Here is a 21,225-nt window from a genome sequence, read left to right as displayed (position 1 = left end):
ATGCAAATCACAACACAACACATAACTGAGTACCACTCTCCATATTCAAGGATAGTGGTGGCTGCATCATGTTATGGGTATGCTTGTCATCGTTAAGGACTGGGGAGCTTTTCAGAATAAAAAATAATCTTGGATGGAGCTAAGCATAGGCAAAATCCTAGAGGAAAACTTGGTTCAGTCTGCTTTCCACCAGACACTGGGAGATTAATTCACCTTTCAGCAGGTCAATAAACTAAAACACAAGGCCAAATCTACACTGGCGTTGCTTACCAAGAAGATTGTAAATGTTCCTGAGTGGCCAAGTTACAGTTTTGACTTAAATCTGCTTGAGAATCTATGGCAAGACCTGAAATTGATTGTCTAGCAATGATCAACAACCCATTTCACAGAGCTTGAAGAATTTTGTAAAGAATAATGGGCAAATGTTGCACAATCCAGGTGTGGAAAGCCCTCTACTGAGTATTTCCACTGTGCGTCTGCCTCTGCATTGCTTGCTCTTTGGGGTTTTAGGCTGGGTATCTGCTGATATAAAAAGGGCTTCGACAGTATTGTCAAATCAAAGACGACATTGGGGGCTACTGCAGGTCATATGCAAAACAATTAATTTGGGGCAAAGTGCAGTTGGTCAGTCTTAACTTGGATGTGAACTGACAGAAAAAAAGTATGAGGGGAGGAGGGAGGGAGGAGGCACACGGGTGCTTTTACGGAACACTGCCCCTGCTCTGAGAGGGGATATAATAGGCCTGCCCGGTGCCTTCTTCTCATGGAGCCTAGCAACAATCCATTTCATTTCAGGATGTCAGACTGAGGAAGGCTGCAAACCCACACACTGAAGGAAACGCTCAACTCACAAAAATTCTCAAAACACGTTGGAGACCACAGTGTGATTGCAGAATCACCCAGCAGCAAAACATCTCATTCCTGCAGAACATTTATTCTGCAGCTCCTGCTTTGTTGTCGGTTCTGCCTTCTTTCTGGAGAAGTAACAGTAAGAACTGTAAACATCCAAGGAATAAGGCTTGCGAAATGGCAAACAGGGCCAAATGGCCCTTGGATTCCCAGCCGTCTTCTCTCTCTCTCTCTCTCTCTCTCTCTCTCAACACATACCCTCTCTCTGACCGTTGTAAGAGCTTCGTGTTAGTTAGTAGCTCGACCCCTTGCGCACAGCTCTTAGACAGGGCATAAGAGATACTCAGAGGGCTATTGTGGAGAGGAATGTCATTGAATCGGAGGCTCACTGTGAGTTCCCAGGAAGTCCTTTGTGAGATGTGACACCTGAAGAAAAAAGGAGAGCTGCTTTAAAAAAGAGAATAGCTGAATACTACATTATGCCATTAAAAAACGCACGGCGCTAGAGCAGAATGGCTTTAATGCCTTGGGAATTAAGAAGAATTAAGATTGTAGAACGGCTATGCATTCCTCCTCATTACAATATATCTTCATGTCAAAGTTTCGGCTTTACGTGTCGGTCTGGCTCTTCAGGAAATTCTTGAGGAATATTGCAGTGATTTTGCCTATTCTCCAGCTGTGTGAGGGTCATATTGATTTGACATGGCCTTACTCTTCTGTTAGCCGTTGCTAGGAAACCCTGGACCTCCAGCTGATTGGCTAATGGCTTTCACACAGCATTAGGACTTGTACTAGAGTAAGACCATATGCATATCACTGAACATGTAAAGCTGAAAGGTTCAAGTTTTTACCAGGCTCTTGCTCACCAGCAGAGCAGGGAAATATGATTGATAGCTCATCATATGAGAGGCCTCTGCATCTCCTCCTGCCTCTTGATAAAGAACACAGCAGGCTTGGCTCCTCTCTCAGTTATATGTGAAAATGTGTGTACGCATACGTGCCTGTGTGTGTGTGTGTTCTTAATGTGTTAGTGGACCGGGGGTCTGGTTGTCTACCAGTCTTTGTTTTATCTCTAGAGGGAGGTGGAGACAGGAGGGTTGACAGGCACTGACTGGCTGCTCTTTGACTCTCTGGTTCTGTGGTCCCGATGAAAGCCCTGCCACGCACCGCTCTCATCTCCCTGGGCTCAGGGAAGCCGGATGTCACATAAGAGGGACTGGCTGGAATGCCACACGAGGGCCTTTGAGGATGACTGAAGGAGCTCTGTGTTGCTGTTGCTTCGGCTGCTGTTGATTCACAGACGACTGCTCCACTCTGGCTGCTGTCTCTGTGGCTGCCTGTCCCACTGCTGTCGTCTCTGGCCTCTGGCAGCTCTCTGTTCCACCCAGGGAGCTGTAGAGGAGGCCAAAGACGCGCACAGAGGGACTGGACTGTCACCGTGAGGTAAATGTCCCTTCTCAGTCAGACATCTCTCTGGTACATGGCTGACTGAAGACTGGTTGAGGCCCATTACAGGAAACAGACTGCTTGACTGAGTCTGTTTTGTACAGAGTGTTTTGTACAGATGTAGTGCTCCCTCCCGCCTCATTTAGTTAGAGCGTTGATGGAGTATAGCATAAAAGCTGTACTGACTTATGCTATAGTTGAAAAGAGTGTAATCATGCTATCTGGTAAGGTTACATAACTCAATCGAAAACTGCATCGCCTGAGAGGATGCTGCCGTGTGCAGCCAGCCAGTGAGCAGCACAGCCACAGACAGAGAAGACAGACAGTGAGGTGTGTGTTTATGTGCGTGTGTGCAGCCACATACAATGAGTTGACAGCGAGGGGGGGTGGCTTTTGCCTGCCAGCACGCACGCCTATCTGTGAGTGGCTGAGACAGGCATCGATCCGTTGGGGTTATGCAACGGGGTGTCCGGAATATTGAACTTCAGGCACGACAGTTGGCTGTCAATGATGTTGACGTTCGGCTACAACCTACCAGGGTGCCATGGAAACAGGGTTGAGGCAGTTGAGGAAGCCACATCAGCAGGGAGTGAGAAGATTCAGGTTTTCTTAGAGGCCATGAAGGCAGATGAAGAGAGGAAGACACCATGGGAAGCCATTGTTACAGACAGAGGACACTAAAAAGACCCAACAGAACCGTGTCCAGTTCTAGTCTGGGTACCTGACTTTTACTACTAATGCTTCTATTGCGTGTAACAGGAAGAAGCACAGCATGCATACAGTAGGGAAGATATGATGCTGTGCTTTACCGAAGGCTTGACATTGATTAGCAGAATACTGTTAGTAGCTAAACAAGAAACCGCCAACGCCTAGGCTGGTCAAATCCAGGGGTAGTCCTCTCTTCGTTGACAAACAGTCTTACGTTAGTCTAGCTGTTTGTGTCCCACGGTTTGTGTGTTTGTTTACCACAGGTAACTGTATCGCAGGTGTGGCGAAGTCAGCTAGGGGGATAGCAGTGTTCTACCATTGTCCTCTCTCTAACACTGGCCTGTGTGTTTCATATTCCCTCAGTAGCTGATCCCATCCCAGGGCCATTCATCACTCAGACTGACTCCAGACACCAGCCACCACACACAGACACAGTCACTCCCTCAGAAGTAACCAAACACCTAGCAGCAAAGTAGAGCTTCCTCTGGTCGTAAACAATGCTGTGTTTACCAGTAGCCAAAGATGACATAGTATCCCACATCCACTCCCTTTATTGATACACTTCTACCAAGTCCTTTATGTGTCATCTTAAATGGATTAGCCTCACTTGCAGGTCCGCCCACAAAGGCCTGATGGGGAGAGACTATTCATTGACCAATAGCTCTGGTCCTCTCCTCCCTATCTACATTTTTGTAGTAATGGCTTCTGTTGAAAATCCGACCCAACACTGCCATCCAGATATATTGAACTGTCCCATACCTATCGTACTTGGTTGTTAAAAATCCAGGATGTGATCTCTCGCACGTGTTTTATACGGTCTATGGTTTTTACTTCTTACCGCTGCAGCACGTGTCTCTGAGGGTAAGTGGGTCTCAAACATAATACAATTTATTCTCCATCAAAACAGAATGTTGTCTTTTTGCCGTCTGTTATTTCACTGCTGTTCTCTCCCGATGCAGTGAGAGGAAGGACTAAACTGACCTGCCTGGAAGCTAACCCTTGTTGCTGCACTCTCCTCTCTGCCAAGCGGAAGGTCTTAACTAGCAACAGGTCGCTTCCAGAAAGCCACAGGTTCAGTCACAAGCCAAGCACAGAGGATTCACACACACACACACACACACACACAAACACAAACACACACACACAGGGCGGCGGAACTCGAGAAGCAAAATGACATTGTATTGAGCACCCTGAAAAATTGTGGTCCAACAAGTGAAATGCAGATCCTTCCTGCATAAATTCAAGATAATCCTCTAAATTATGTTAATTTATGCATGGGGAAAACAAGTGCGAGCCGTGGAGTAGCATGTTATTGTGTGTTTAAGTCCTGCCTCCAGATTAGAGTGGAAGTATCCAAGGGTGGACATTGTGAGGAGAGGCTCTCGGCCAAACTTCTCATTCGACCAGAAATCTCAATCAAAATCAAATCAAATCTAATTTTATTGATCGTGTACACGTATTTTGCAGATGTTATCGCAGGTGCAGCAAAATGCTTATGTTTCTAGCTCCAACAGTGTCATAATACCTAACCATATAAAACACCCAAATCCCCAAAATTCAAATAAGAAATTAAGAAATATCAGAACGAGCAATGTTGAGCACGAAACATAAATATATAGACAGCATGGCAGTAAATGAATAGAAAAGGTGTGTACAGCACTAGTTATATAGGATCAGCCTTGACTAGAATTCAGTATATACATATGAAGTGTGTACAACAGTATGTAAACATTATTAAAGTGACCAGTGTTCAATGACTATGTATATAGGGCAGGAGTCTCTAGGGTTCAGGGTAGAGTACCAGGTGGTAGCCAGCTAGTAACAGTGACTAAGGTTCAGGGCAGGGTACTGAGGGCAGGGTACTGAGGGCAGGGTACTGGGGGCAGGGTACTGAGGGCAGGGTACTGAGGGCAGGGTACTGGGGGCAGGGTACTGAGGGAAGGGTACTGAGGGCAGGGTACTGGGGGCAGGGTACTGGGGGCAGGGTACTGAGAGCAGAGTACTGAGGGCAGGGTACTGGGGGCAGGGTACTGAGGGAAGGGTACTGAGGGCAGGGTACTGAGGGCAGGGTACTGGGGGCAGGGTACTGGGGGCAGGGTACTGAGGGCAGGGTACTGAGGGCAGGGTACTGAGGGCAGGGTACTGGGGGCAGGGTACTGGGGGCAGGGTACTGGGGGCAGGGTACTGAGGGCAGGGTACTGAGGGCAGGGTACTGAGGGCAGGGTACTGAGGGCAGGGTACTGGGGGCAGGGTACTGGGTGCAGGGTACTGAGGGCAGGGTACTGGGGGCAGGGTACTGGGGGCAGGGTACTGGGTGCAGGGTACTGGGGGCAGGGTACTGAGGGCAGAGTACTGAGGACAGGATACTGAGGGCAGGGTACTGGGGGCAGGGTACTGAGGGCAGGGTACTGAGGGCAGGGTACTGGGGGCAGGGTACTGGGTGCAGGGTACTGAGGGCAGGGTACTGTTTAACAGTCTGACGGCCTGGAGATAAAAGCTGTTTTCAGTCTCTTGGACCCAGCTTTGATGCACCTGTACCGTCTCAATGGTAGTAGGTTGAACTGGCCTTGGCTCTGGTGGCTGAGGTCCTTGATGATTTTCTTGGCCTTCCGTGGTCACCGGGTGCTGTTGATGTCCTGGAGGGCAGGCAGTGTACCCCCAGTGATGCGTTGGGCTGACCGCACCACCCTCTGGAGAGCCCTGCGGTTGTGGACGGTGCGATCGCAGCTGTTGCGCCTTCTTCACCACACTGTCTGTGTACATGGACCCTTTCAGGTTGTCAGTGATGTGCACGCCGAGGAAGCTTTTCACCATCTTCACTGCGGCACCGTTGCACCTTCTTAAACCCTCTCCACTGCGGCCTCCTTTGTTTGGTTGATGTTGAGGGAGAGGTTATTTTCCTTGCACCACTCCGCCAGGGCCCTCACCTTCTCCCTGTAGGTCAGGGATCATCAACTAGATTCAGCCGCAGGCCTATTTTTTCTTGAGCAGATGGTAGGGGGGGCCGGGAACATATTTAAAAATAATTTGTAGACTGCAAATTGACCGCAAGAAGCCCAAACAGATATAATATTTGACTACAACATAATCATTTCAAACCTTGCTTACATTTGTATATGATCACGTGTCTCTCTATTATGCGTGGGAATACTTGGGAACAAATTTCTTGAATTAAAATAACTTGGGAGCTGATTTCCTTGTTTAAAAAAAATCTATTATGTCCCCCGTGGTCAAAAAACTTGGGGGGGTAAATAAAACCACCCGCGGGCCAAATTCGGCCCACAGGCCGCCAGTTGGGGAACCCTGCTATAGACTGTCTCTTTGTTGTTGGTAATCAGGCCTCCCACTGTTGTGTCGTCAGCAAACTATTGTCATTGGTGAACAGGGAGTACAGAAGGGGGGCTGAGCACACACCCTTGTTGGGGCCCCCGTGTTGAGAATCAGCGTGGTGGAGGTGTTGTTGCCTACATTCACCACCTGGGGTTGGCCCGTCAGGAAGTCCATAACCCAGTTGCATGGGATGGGGTTCAGACCCAGGGCCCCGAGCTTAGTGATGACCTTGGAGGGCACTGCGGTGTTGAAGGCTGAGCGGTAGTCAATTAACAGCATTCTTACATGGGTATTCCTCTTGTCCAGATGGGATAGGGCAGTGTGCAGTGTGATAGTGATTGTGTCATCCGTCGATGGAGGAGGTACGGATATTGTAGTGGGTCTAGGGTGTCAGGTAAGGTGGAGGAGATATGATCCTTAACTAGCCTCTCAAAGCACTTCACAATGACAGAAGTGAGTGCTACGAGGTAACAGTCATTTAGTTCAGTTACCTTAGCTTTCTTTGGTACGGGTGGACATCTTGAAGAAAGCGGGAACAACAAACTGGGATAGGGAGAGATTGAATATGTCCGTAAACACTCCAGCCAGCTGGTCTGCACATGCTCTGAGGACGCGGCTAGGGATGCTGTCTGGACCGGAAGCCTTGCAAGGGTTAACATGCTTAAATGTCTTACTCGCGTCGGCCACGGAGAACGTGAGCCTTCGTTGTGATTGTAAGATCATGTTGCACAACACCATATAATAAGAGCAACAGTGATAGAGGTTTCATATGGGGCGAAGCCAACACCCTACCCCCAGCTCTGTACTCTGCAGAGGAGAAAGAGAACCAGACTTGAGATCTGGATTCCTATAGGAATATCGAAGTGTTCGTGAACAACAATTTCACACAGGTTCATTCAGATGAATAGTGGCACAGTCGTAGGCCCTTGTTATTGGTAAATGATGGAACAGCACGACTCATCTCTCAGCTGTTATAGTAGAGGCCCCTAGACATTAACCTGGCTTCACTTATCCATCATGCAATTATACTGATTTGGCTCTATTTTTCATTTAGATCACACAACTTCTTAGTGTAGTTTCGTTAGGCACTAAATTGGCACTTCGTCTTTGTGAGTAAAAGTTTTGCCTTCTGAATGTGCACGTTTCACTTTCATCAATGGCTAGTCAGTAGCCATTTCATATCACCGTTCAGAGAATATGTTCAACAATCTGTTTTTCCCCCCTCCCGCTGTGTGAGTAGTGGGCGGCGCGCGTACCCAATCCCCCTCTCCATACCCAGCCAGTGTTGTACGTGAGAGAGCGGAGCCACTCCGTTGACTCCAAGCAGAGAGCGAAAGACAGGGAGGAAAGAGAGGCAGGAGGACCGGAGCGCCGACATCGTCGGTATGAATCAAGAGTAGCATCTTATAATTTCAGATTGTTTTGCAACTATATTTTTTTTCGTTTAAAATTCCGTTTTGGCGCTGAATCGGAGACTATGGAACTGACTGTATCCAGGGTGCTGATTCCCATTGCGCAGCTCCTGGTTTCCTGCCAGATAGGTAAGGAAGAAGAATATTAATAGATTTTGAAAAGTGCAATGATTTATGTGTGATACGCATTATCACTGAGTGTGCACAGCGCATGTTTGTAACAGGCTACTGTAGGCTCTATATTTGATGTTATAGTGTATTCACTCAACGATGCCATATTTGACACTGGCAAACAAATAAAGACAGGGAACATGGTGAACTTAAAATGTGCATCCCAAATGCAACTCCACCTGACACGTCTCAGGACTGTATATTTGGAGAAATTACACTGTTGATTTGTCATGAAGAGACTTTTAACCTTTGAGAACTTCTTCGTTTTAATGGGAGCATTTCGCTTGATATGTCAAGCGCACTCATGTGTAGGCTGTTAACAGCATTTGGGCATGCCATTGAGAGCGCCTTTAACTGGTGAAGCCATTGAAACATGGCGTGAACACTGACAGTGGGGTTGGTTTCGTGGATGGATCTGCCATCTGCATATTCCGTTTCTTCTAATCCCTTGGCTCAGTCTTTATCTGTGATCTAAAAGAAGCATCTAAGAGATGGACAGTTTTGCTGGCCGGTTTTATGGGAATTGGGAATTATGGGGAAAATTCTTTGGAGGGAAATGAAGGAAGGAGCACATCTTTAAGCCATCTGTTCCTCAGTATGCCAGGCCACCCTACAAGAGTAGGCTACCCCCCCCCCCCCCCCCCCCCCCCCCCCACACACACACACACATACACACATACACACACACTGCATATGACACTCACACTGTCTCACAAATATGCACATCCATCTGCATTCAAGACTATCACCAATTTGACTGTTTGGATACAATCAACACATTCACACCATGCCATATGATATATATATATATATATATATATATATATATATATATATATACTGTAGACCACATTAAGGTAATTCGCCTAGATATGAACAGTGCAGAACAGTACATTAGGTACTCATTGTAAAGTCACTTCAGCTGTGGTGTGCCAGTGCCTCAGCTGGCAGAGCTGAGTGCAAGAGCACGGTCAGGGTCAAGTTTTGTGCATGGTTTGTGGGCATGGCTAGGGTTAGGGTCAAGTTTTCAGGGTTCAGTTTTCAATTCAGTCGGTTCAGAAAGTGGGACAATCCTCAAAGGAAACAATGGATGATTGACTGAATTGAAAACGGAACTGACCCCAACCCTGATCAGGAGAGCCTGGGGAGAGTTCATAAGCATGAGCGTGGTAATGACATAATACTCATTGATCAGAGCCAGCAGCCCTATAGGGCAGGCTCTCTTTATTTCTCTCATGGACAGGGTTGGTGTACGTGAGAGGCTCTGAGAGCACACAGAGTATGTTAGTTACACCATCAGTGGGGCATCAGAGTGGCTCTCATCCTGACACTGCTGTTGATCGGTGGATCATTGTGGATAATGTTGCCCTGTTATGTATATAAATGAGATGGCTGTAACACCCTCGATGGGCAGGGCAAGAGTGTCGTTCCACCTCAAATAAGCAGAAGCGTTTCGACACCCACCATGTCAGATTGTTCTGAAATTGTTTCTGTAGTTAGAAAGAAATAAGACTCGAATTCCTGCACATTATTTTGTTGAAATATGGCTCAACGACTGATCACACGGCTACGGACCCAGGAACGGAAACGACTACGAGTAGGAACACAGCACGAGACAAACATAACAGCAGCAGGACACACACTTCAGGTGTGCAGCTGTGGTTGGGACAGAGTAACATCGGCAAAGGGGGTTAAGGATCCATCAAGGGAGGAAAATGTGCTTGGGAGAGCAGAGACAGGGACCTCGCGTTGACCAGTACTTCTTGCAAAGCAGCCAGTCAAATCAATCGAATGAAGCACAGCGACGGGAAGCAAACCCAAGTTCGCAGAGCATCAGCATCCCTGTAACGGAGGAGGATAACACAAGCACAGAAATGCCGGTGGATGAACTCACCCAACCACAGAGACCTCTAAAAGAAGAAAAGATCAAAGGGCACAGACCGAGTGTAAAGTGGCCCAAAAGCTGTTGAAAAGAGAGAGCGGGAAACAATCGACAACAACCTGACAAAAATCTTGGAACGACAGGTAGGAACAGCAGAGAAAAAGCTTGAAAGAATGGGAGACATTATCTACCACTACGGAGAAGAGCGCTTTGGAGTAAACGAAAGGAGAAGTGGCACGACACCACCCATGCCAGTGTAACGAATGTGAAACGCTAGCTTAGTTAGCGGTGGTGCGCGCTAAATAGTGTTTCAATCGGTGACGTCACTTGCTCTGAGACCTTGAAGTAGTAGTTCCCCTTGCTCTGCAAGGGCCGCAGCTTTTGTGGAGCGATGGGTAACGATGCTTCGTGGTTGTCAGTTGTTGATGTGTGCAGAGGGTCCCTGGTTCGCGCCCGGGTATGGGCGAGGGGACGGTCTAAAGTTATACTGGTACATTGGTGCCGTGACCCGGATCACTGGTTGCTGCGGAAAAGGAGGAGGTCAAAAGGGGGGTGAGTGTAACGGATGTGAAACACTAGCTTAGTTAGCGGTGGTGCGCGCTAAATAGTGTTTCAATCAGTGACATCACTTGCTCTGAGACCTTGAAGTAGTAGTTCCCCTTGCAGAGCAGCTTTTGTGGAGCGATGGGTAACGATGCTTCGTGGGTGACTGTTGTTGATGTGTGCAGAGGGTCCCTGGTTCGCACCCGGGTATGGGCGAGGGGACAGTACCATACAAGCTCTACAAGAACGCCCCGGATGTTCTACGCTTTCTTTGGAGGCTCATGAGGATATTGTGGCAGAAGGACAGAATACCAAAGGCATGGCGAAGGGCTGGTGGTGTGCTAATCCCGAAAGAGAAGGATGCAACAGACATCAGTCAATTCTGACCAATCTCCCTTCTCAACGTCGAAGGGAAGATCTTTTTCAGTATAATAGCACAGAGGCTGTCCACTTACCTGGAAAGGAACAAGTACAAGGATGAGTCCCATAATCGACATCTTAACCCAGTCTAAGAAATAAACCTCCCATGCCACTGTCAACATCACGGCAAATCTCATGTGAGTTCATACCATCTATTGGCACAATGGACAGTTTTTAACACCTCGTCCCGTGTTTTATGATTCTTATTCTCTGAGAAATTAAGCTAATTGATTACATCCAAATTTGCCCATTTAAATGTATAGGATTCATATAATATTCAAAGAAATATAGTACCTAACATATGATTTGGACCAAACTTTTTTCTAACAATGAGTTAGACATGAGGAATCCAAGAAATTGTCTAAAGTCACCCACAGACCACACACTCCAACAACAAATATATAGTATCAGTTCTCTATGTCTGACAAGTACCATGAAGCTGCGGCTCTGAGTATTGCTTCCCGGCTCTGAGTAATGTATTCCCAGTTAATTTGATTATGTTTTTTCCCTCCCTGTTTAGAGAAACTATTAATGGATGTTGTTAGGTTTTACATCCCATCCTACATCCTGGTATTACTAAGTTCTGACCACTAGGTGGTGCTGTTCCCGCTTTTAGGTGATATTTGTTAAAGAATGACTGAATCCCCCTCAATGTTAAAGGGATAGTTCACCCAAATGACAAAATTACATATTGGTTTCCTTACCCTGTAAGCGGTCTATGGACAAGGTATGACAGCAATCCATGCTTTGGTTTTGTTGTCCACTGTTTCAAATGCTGAATTTGTAGCATTTGTGGCACAAATCCAATGCAAGTCAATGGTATCTATATTAGCGGATATGAAGCCTGAAAATGCATTGACTAACATTGACTTGCATTGGATTTGTGCCATAAATTCTAAAAAGTTAGCATTTGAAACATCACCGTCTAATGGTCACAACCTGGTAGTACCAGGATGTATTGTTGGATGGGACATAAACCTAACAACTTCAATTACTAATTTCTCTGAACAGGGAAAAAAAACATCAACAAATTCACTGACAATACATTACATAGTATGAAGAAACAGTACTCAGAACCGCAGCTCCATACTACTAGTCAGACATAGAGAATGGATACTGTATACATGATGTTGGGGGTGTGATTGGCGCGGGATGTGGGGGGTCCGTGGGTGGCTTTTGAGAATTTCTTTGAATTTCTCATGTCTAACTCATTGTTTGAAAAAAGTTTGGTCCAAATCGGATGTTAGGTAGTAAATGTATTGAATATTGAATTGAATTGATTTGAATTTGGGTGAAATCATAATAGCTTAATTTCTCAGAGATCAAATAATATTTCAACAAAATAGTGTCGAAGAAATGCTCATCTTATCTGTTTCTAACTACAGAAACGATATCAGAACAATGTGACATGGTGGGTGTCATGGCTTGCTGAAATGACATGGGACGAACCTAGAGTGTTATTGAATGAATGGGAAGAATTGATCTTCCACACTGTTCTCTCCATGGGTGTGATTGGGATGTATGAAGTAACAGCATGCGATGGTGTACTCTTCGAAACAAACGGTGCTATCTAGAACCTACAATGGTTCTCTGGCTGTCCCCATAGGATAACCCTTTGAAGAACCCATTTTGGTTCCAGGTAGACCCCTTTTGGTTCCAAGTAGAAATCTTTTGGGTTCCATGTAGAACCCTTTCCACAGATGGTTCTACATGGTACCTACAAGGGTTCTACCTGGAAACAAAAATGGTTATCCTATAGGACTGGGAATTGCCAGGGACCTCACGATACGATCGTATCACGATATATTTCAATTCGATATGAATTGCGACTTGATACTGTGATTTCTATTGTGATTCAACGTTCCAAACATATTGCTCACTGTATGTCTGCTACAGAGGAACAACAGAGAGCCATAATAAAAACGAGTTTTGATCAGTCGTGGATATAAAAAAGCTGAAAACATGTTGGCTCACCGTTTAAAAAGAAGATTGAGGCTGTCATGTATTGTCATGTTGTGTCTTGTTTCTGTCCTTTCCCTTCACCCTGTCTCCCTCTGCTGGTCGTTATTAGGTTACCTTTTCTCCCCCTCTTTCCCCCAGCTGTTCCTTGTCTCCTCCTAACTACCTCGTCACCCCTTTTCCCACCTGTTCCCTTTTTCCCTCTGATTAGTCCTCTATATCTCTCTCTGTTTTTGTTCCTGTCTTTGTCGGATTCTTGTTTGTGTTTTTCATGCCTGAACCAGACTATCGTCATGTTTGCTGCAACCTTGTCCTGTCCTGTCGGAATCTGCCGGTCCATCTGAGCCTACCTATGTTTTGTTATTAAAGAAGTTCTGTTTACGTTAATTCGCTTTTGGGTCCTCATTCACGCACCGTAACAGAAGAATCCGACCAAGAATGGACCCAGCGACTTCGGATCCTCTCCACTCAGCCGTCGAGATCCAGGGAGCGATGCTAGGCAGACACGAGCAGGAATTGTCTGCTGCTCGACATGCCGTTGAGACCCTGGCCACCCAAGTCTCCAACCTCACAGAACAGGTTCACCATCTCCGCCTCAATCCACCGGCCACTTCCAGGGCTTTCGAATCTCCGGAGCCCAGAATCAATAACCCGCCGTATTACTCTGGGGAGCCCACTGAATGCCGCTCGTTCCTCACCCAGTGTGATATTGTGTTTTCTCTCCAGCCCAACACTTACTCCAGGAGCACTGCTCGTGTCGCCTACGTCATATCTCTCCTTACTGGACGGGCTCGTGAGTGGGGCACGGCAATCTGGGAGGCAAGGGCTGAGTGTACTAACCAGTATCAGGACTTTAAGGAGGAGATGATACGGGTTTTTGATCGATCTGTTTTTGGGGAGGAGGCTTCCAGGGCCCTGTCTTCCCTATGTCAAGGTAATCGATCCATAACAGACTACTCTATTGAGTTTCGCACTCTTGCTGCCTCCAGTGGCTGGAACGAGCCGGCTTTGCTCGCTCGTTTTCTGGAGGGTCTCCGCGCAGAGGTAAAGGATGAGATTCTCTCCCGGGAGGTTCCTTCCAGCGTGGATTCCTTGATTGACCTCGCTATTCGCATTGAGCGACGGGTTGATCTTCGTCACCGAGCTCGTGGAAAGGAGCTCGCGTTCTCCGTTGCCCCCCTCTCCGCATCACTACCATCTTCCTCTGCCGGCTCGGGTGCTGAGCCTATGCAGCTGGGAGGTATCCGCATCTCGACTAAGGAGAGGGAACGGAGAATCACCAACCGCCTCTGTCTCTATTGCGGTTCTGCTGGTCATTTTGTCACTTCATGTCCAGTAAAAGCCAGAGCTCATCAGTAAGCGGAGGGCTACTGGTGAGCGCTACTACTCCTGTCTCTCCTTCAAGATCCTGCACTACCTTGTCGGTCCATCTACGCTGGACCGGTTCGTCAGCTTCCTGCAGTGCCTTAATAGACTCTGGGGCGGAGGGCTGTTTTATGGACGAGACCTGGGCTCGGGAACATGACATTCCTCTCAGACAGTTAAGGGAGTCCACGGCCTTGTTCGCCCTGGATGGTAGTCCTCTCCCCAGGATTCAGCGTGAGACGCTACCTTTAACCCTCACTGTTTCTGGTAATCATAGCGAAACCATTTCTTTTTTAATTTTTCGTTCACCTTTTACACCTGTTGTTTTGGGCCATCCCTGGCTAGTTTGTCATAATCCTTCCATTAATTGGTCTAGTAATTCTATCCTCTCCTGGAACGTCTCTTGTCATGTGAAATGTTTAATGTCTGCTATCCCTCCTGTTTCCTCTGTCTCTTCTTCACAGGAGGAGCCTGGTGATTTGACAGGGGTGCCGGAGGAATATCACGATCTGCGCACGGTGTTCAGTCGGTCCAGGGCCACCTCTCTTCCCCCACACCGGTCGTATGATTGTAGTATTGATCTCCTTCCGGGAACCACTCCCCCCCGGGGTAGACTATACTCTCTGTCGGCTCCCGAACGTAAGGCTCTCGAAGATTATTTGTCTGTAGCTCTTGCCGCCGGTACCATAGTCCCCTCCTCCTCTCCCGCCGGAGCGGGGTTTTTTTTTGTTAAGAAGAAGGACGGGTCCCTGCGCCCCTGCATAGATTATCGAGGGCTGAATGACATAACAGTGAAGAATCGTTATCCGCTTCCTCTTATGTCTTCAGCCTTCGAGATCCTGCAGGGAGCCAGGTTTTTCACTAAGTTGGACCTTCGTAACGCTTACCATCTCGTGCGCATCAGGGAGGGGGACGAGTGGAAGACGGCGTTTAACACTCCGTTAGGGCACTTTGAATACCGGGTTCTTCCTTTCGGCCTCGCTAATGCTCCAGCTGTCTTTCAGGCATTAGTCAATGATGTCCTGAGAGACATGCTGAACATCTTTGTTTTCGTTTACCTTGACGATATCCTGATTTTTTCACCGTCACTCCAGATTCATATTCAGCACGTTCGACGTGTCCTCCAGCGCCTTTTAGAGAATTGTCTTTTTGTGAAGGCTGAGAAGTGCTCTTTTCATGCCTCCTCCGTCACATTTCTCGGTTCTGTTATTTCCGCTGAAGGCATTAAGATGGATCCCGCTAAGGTCCAAGCTGTCATTGATTGGCCCGTCCCTAAGTCACGCGTCGAGCTGCAGCGCTTTCTCGGCTTCGCGAACTTCTATCGTCGTTTCATCCGTAATTTCGGTCAGGTGGCAGCTCCTCTCACAGCCCTTACTTCTGTCAAGACGTGCTTTAAGTGGTCCGTTTCCGCCCAGGGAGCTTTTGATCTCCTCAAGAATCGTTTTACATCCGCACCTATCCTTGTTACACCTGACGTCACTAGACAGTTCGTTGTCGAGGTTGACGCGTCAGAGGTGGGCGTGGGAGCCATTCTTTCTCAGCGCTCCCTCTCTGACGACAAGGTCCACCCTTGCGCGTATTTTTCTCATCGCCTGTCGCCGTCGGAACGTAACTATGATGTGGGAAACCGCGAACTGCTCGCCATCCGCTTAGCCCTAGGCGAATGGCGACAGTGGTTGGAGGGGGCGACCGTTCCTTTTGTCGTTTGGACTGACCATAGGAACCTTGAGTACATCCGTTCTGCCAAACGACTTAATGCGCGTCAGGCGCGCTGGGCGCTGTTTTTCGCTCGTTTCGAGTTCGTGATTTCTTATCGTCCGGGCTCTAAGAACACCAAGCCTGATGCTTTATCTCGTCTCTTCAGTTCTTCAGTAGCCTCCACTGACCCCGAGGGGATTCTCCCTGAGGGGCGTGTTGTCGGGTTGACTGTCTGGGGAATTGAGAGGCAGGTAAAGCAAGCACTCACTCAAACTCCGTCGCCGCGCGCTTGTCCTAGAAACCTTCTTTTTGTTTCCGTTCCTACTCGTCTGGCCGTTCTTCAGTGGGCTCACTCTGCCAAGTTAGCCGGCCATCCTGGCGTTCGGGGTACGCTTGCTTCCATTCGCCAGCGTTTTTGGTGGCCCACCCGGGAGCATGACACGCGTCGCTTCGTGGCTGCTTGTTCGGTCTGCGCGCAGACTAAGTCCGGTAACTCCCCTCCTGCCGGCCGTCTCAGGCCGCTTCCCATTCCCTCTCGACCGTGGTCTCACATCGCCTTAGATTTTGTCACCGGACTGCCTTCGTCAGCGGGGAAGACTGTTATTCTTACGGTTGTCGACAGGTTCTCTAAGGCGGATCATTTTATTCCCCTTGCTAAGCTTCCTTCTGCTAAAGAGACGGCACAAATCATCATCGAGAATGTTTTCAGAATTCATGGCCTTCCGTCAGACGTCGTTTCGGACAGAGGTCCGCAATTCACGTCTCAATTTTGGAGGGAGTTTTGCCGTTTGATTGGGGCTTCCGTCAGTCTCTCTTCCGGCTTTCACCCCCAGTCTAACGGTCAAGCAGAACGGGCCAATCAGACTATTGGTCGCATCTTACGCAGTCTTTCTTTTCGCAACCCTGCGTCTTGGTCAGAACAGCTCCCCTGGGCAGAATACGCCCACAACTCGCTTCCTTCGTCTGCGACCGGGCTATCTCCTTTTCAGAGTAGCCTCGGGTACCAGCCTCCGCTGTTCTCATCTCAGTTCGCCGAGTCCAGCGTCCCCTCCGCTCAGGCTTTTGTCCAACGTTGCGAGCGCACCTGGAAGAGGGTCAGGTCTGCACTTTGCCGTTATAGGGCGCAGACTGTGAGAGCTGCTAATAAGCGAAGAACTAAGAGTCCTAGATATTGTCGCGGTCAGAGAGTTTGGCTCTCCACTCAGAACCTTCCCCTTAAGACAGCTTCTCGCAAGTTGACCCCGCGGTTCATTGGTCCGTTCCGTATTTCTCGGATCATTAATCCTGTCGCAGTGCGACTTCTTCTTCCGCGATATCTTCGTCGCGTCCACCCGGTCTTCCATGTCTCCTGTGTCAAGCCCGTTCTTCGCGCCCCCGCTCGTCTTCCCCCCCCCCCATCCTTGTCGAGGGCGCACCCATCTACAGGGTCCGTAGGATTTTGGACATGCGTCCTCGGGGCCGTGGTCATCAGTACCTAGTAGATTGGGAGTGGTACGGTCCTGAGGAGAGGAGTTGGGTTCCCTCTCGGGACGTGCTGGACCGCGCGCTGATCGATGATTTCCTCCGTTGCCGCCAGGTTTCCTCCTCGAGTGCGCCAGGAGGCGCTCGGTGAGTGGGGGGGTACTGTCATGTATTGTCATGTTGTGTCTTGTTTCTGTCCTTTCCCTTCACCCTGTCTCCCTCTGCTGGTCGTTATTAGGTTACCTTTTCTCCCCCTCTTTCCCCCAGCTGTTCCTTGTCTCCTCCTAACTACCTCGTCACCCCTTTTCCCACCTGTTCCCTTTTTCCCTCTGATTAGTCCTCTATATCTCTCTCTGTTTTTGTTCCTGTCTTTGTCGGATTCTTGTTTGTGTTTTTCATGCCTGAACCAGACTATCGTCATGTTTGCTGCAACCTTGTCCTGTCGGAATCTGCCGGTCCATCTGAGCCTACCTATGTTTTGTTATTAAAGAAGTTCTGTTTACGTTAATTCGCTTTTGGGTCCTCATTCACGCACCGTAACAGAGGCCAAGCTATAGGAGGAGAAATACACACGTTTTGGCGCTGGCACAGCCGACTAGCGATAACTAATGTTAACTACCTAGCAACAAGTAAATCGATGTCATAGAATCATTATAATTGTCACGACTTCCACCGAAGTCGGTTCTTCTCCTTGTTTGGGCGGCGTTCGGCGGTCGGCGTCACCGGTCTTCTAGTCATCGTCGATCCACTTTTCATTTTCCATTTGTTTTGTCTTGTTTTTCTACACACCTGGTTCTCATTTCCCTCATTAAGTGTTGTGTATTTAACCCTCTGTTCCCCCCCATGTCTTTGTGTGGAATTGTTTGTTGTAAGTGCTTGTGCACATGGTTACTGGTGCGCGACGGGTTTTGTACCCATGTTGGTTTATTCTTTATGTTGTTGGTTTTGTATTAAACTGCTCCGGCTATTACCTGGTTCTGCTCTCCTGCGTCTGACTTCACTGCCACCAGTTACGCACCCCATTACAATAATATAGTCAACAATAATATCACGATACCCCATTACAATAATATAGTCAACAATAATATCACGATACTCTACTGTAGACATTTCCCCCTCCCCATCCCTATTCTTCCATGGGAACAGCTGAAGAACCGTTTTGGAACCCCTTTTTTTAAAGTGTGGTTTGAGTTCTTTGCTGGTCAGTCAGACTTACGGAGGTGAATAGAATAGACTAGAATACAATCGAGTATCTCTTGGAAAACATTTAACAGATGGTTGATCCTCTCTTTAACGAGCTGTAGCAGCAGCAGCCTGTGTGAGACCGTAACAGTTGTGGATGTGGTGAGAGTGGGTGAGCCTGGGTGAGCCTGCTGAGTACTGTTATGGGATCCAGCATCATTAATTAGGGTAGTTTACTCTGCTCTAAACCCACGGTGTATAGTTAATTGGCATTTGGCAGCATGTCCACTGCAGTTTCCTTTGAACCTTGGACAGAATGTACATGGAATAAAGCAAACAAAGCCCCAGACCAGAGCACTAGATAATGAAACATAATGAAAAGCCAGAAGGACTATTAAAAATAGAATAGGAGTCTTCTACTGAATAGACACCTGCTAGTGTTGCGGACACAAATGTGTCTGGGTCAAACCAGTAACCAATTCAACTGCAACCTGGGTGAGGATCAATTACATTCAATCACGCCTGTAAATAATTACTGCTTATAAAACCTTTATTAACTGTGTATTATGATACTATTCATAACATGAGAAATTTGCCTGAATAAAGAAATCTCTTTGGAACTGTGAATTAAGAAGATCACACACACCTAATGCTATAGAACCAAAAGGGCTTCTTCCAATGAATGGTTCCATTTAGAACCCAGAACCCTTTCAAAACTCTTTCTTTCCCCCTTTCCTCTGTAAATCATTTTCCTTATCAAGCAACATCACCTAAAGAGGCCTGTGATACAAGCAGATGATGCGTAACAGAGAAGCTATACATTAGCAATCAGGTTTGACCGGTTTACCCCTGGGTGCTTATGACGTCCTGTGATCTACCATATCTGGTCATTAGTCCCATGTGTAGTTATGTCATCCTAATGCTACTTACGTAATGAGGAGAGAGGAGAGAGAGAGCCCCCCTCTCCCTCTGTGCTGCGTACATAATGAGGAGAGAGAGCCCCCCTCTCCCTCTGTGCTGCGTACATAATGAGGAGAGAGAGAGCCCCCCTCTCCCTCTGTGCTGCGTACATAATGAGGAGAGAGAGAGCCCCCCCTCTCCCTCTGTGCTGCGTACATAATGAGGAGAGCGAGAGCCCCCCCCCTCCCTCTGTGCTGCGTACATAATGAGGAGAGAGAGAGCCCCCCCTCTCCCTCTGTGCTACGTACATAATGAGGAGAGAGAGCCCCCCTCTTCCTCTGTGCTACGTACATAATGAGGAGAGAGAGAGCCCCCCTCTCCCTCTGTGCTGCGTACATAATGAGGAGAGAGAGCCCCCCTCTCCCTCTGTGCTGCGTACATAATGAGGGGAGAGCCCCCCTCTCCCTCTGTGCTACGTACATAATGAGGAGAGAGAGCCCCCCTCTCCCTCTGTGCTGCGTACATAATGAGGAGAGAGAGAGCCCCCCTCTCCCTCTGTGCTGCGTACATAATGAGGAGAGAGAGAGCCCCCCTCTCCCTCTGTGCTGCGTACATAATGAGGAGAGAGAGAGCCCCCCTCTCCCTCTGTGCTGCGTACATAATGAGGAGAGAGAGAGCCCCCCCTCTCCCTCTGTGCTGCGTACATAATGAGGAGAGAGCCCCCCCCCTCCCTCTGTGCTGCGTACATAATGAGGGGAGAGCCCCCCCTCTCCCTCTGTGCTGCGTACATAATGAGGAGAGAGAGAGCCCCCCCTCTCCCTCTGTGCTGCGTACATAATGAGGGGAGAGCCCCCCTCTCCCTCTGTGCTGCGTACATAATGAGGAGAGCGAGCCCCCCTCTCCCTCTGTGCTGCGTACATAATGAGGGGAGAGCCCCCCTCTCCCTCTGTGCTACGTACATAATGAGGAGAGAGAGCCCCCCTCTCCCTCTGTGCTGCGTACATAATGAGGGGAGAGCCCCCCCTCTCCCTCTGTGCTGCGTACATAATGAGGGGAGAGCCCCCCCTCTCCCTCTGTGCTGCGTACATAATGAGGAGAGAGAGAGCCCCCCCTCTCCCTCTGTGCTGCGTACATAATGAGGAGAGAGAGAGCCCCCCTCTCCCTCTGTGCTACGTACATAATGAGGAGAGAGAGCCCCCCTCTCCCTCTGTGCTGCGTACATAATGAGGAGAGAGAGCCCCCCTCTCCCTCTGTGCTGCGTACATAATGAGGAGAGAGAGCCCCCCTCTCCCTCTGTGCTGCGTACATAATGAGGAGAGCGAGCCCCCCTCTCCCTCTGTGCTGCGTACATAATGAGGAGAGCGAGAGCCCCCCCTCTCCCTCTGTGCTGCGTACATAATGAGGAGAGAGAGAGCCCCCCTCTCCCTCTGTGCTGCGTACATAATGAGGAGAGAGAGCCCCCCTCTCCCTCTGTGCTGCGTACATAATGAGGAGAGAGAGCCCCCCTCTCCCTCTGTGCTGCGTACATAATGAGGAGAGAGAGCCCCCCTCTCCCTCTGTGCTGCGTACATAATGAGGAGAGAGAGCCCCCCTCTCCCTCTGTGCTGCGTACATAATGAGGAGAGAGAGCCCCCCTCTCCCTCTGTGCTGCGTACATAATGAGGAGAGAGAGAGCCCCCCCTCTCCCTCTGTGCTACGTACATAATGAGGAGAGAGAGCCCCCCTCTCCCTCTGTGCTGCGTACATAATGAGGAGAGAGAGAGCCCCCCTCTCCCTCTGTGCTGCGTACATAATGAGGAGAGAGAGCCCCCCTCTCCCTCTGTGCTGCGTACATAATGAGGGGAGAGCCCCCCTCTCCCTCTGTGCTACGTACATAATGAGGAGAGAGAGCCCCCCTCT

General features: G+C 48.6%; 1 protein-coding gene across 2 annotated transcripts in view; it reads left to right on the top strand.

Annotated features, from left to right (window-relative positions):
• Positions 1–7,627: 7,627 nt before the first annotated feature.
• Positions 7,628–21,225, top strand: part of LOC110500211 (receptor-type tyrosine-protein phosphatase zeta) — a 53,853-nt gene continuing 40,255 nt past the window's right edge. For both annotated transcript variants that reach the window (XM_036957592.1, XM_036957591.1), the window contains exon 1: positions 7,628–7,874. In XM_036957592.1, coding sequence (XP_036813487.1) covers positions 7,811–7,874 — 64 coding nt within the window. In that variant the 5' untranslated portion in view covers positions 7,628–7,810. The remainder of the gene's footprint in view (positions 7,875–21,225) is intronic.

Source organism: Oncorhynchus mykiss, chromosome 21 (genome assembly GCF_013265735.2).
Source record: "Oncorhynchus mykiss isolate Arlee chromosome 21, USDA_OmykA_1.1, whole genome shotgun sequence".
NCBI classification, from domain to species: Eukaryota; Metazoa; Chordata; class Actinopteri; order Salmoniformes; family Salmonidae; genus Oncorhynchus; species Oncorhynchus mykiss.
The sequence above is the reverse complement of the archived record's forward strand: the minus strand, read 5'-3'. Positions and strand labels throughout refer to the sequence as shown.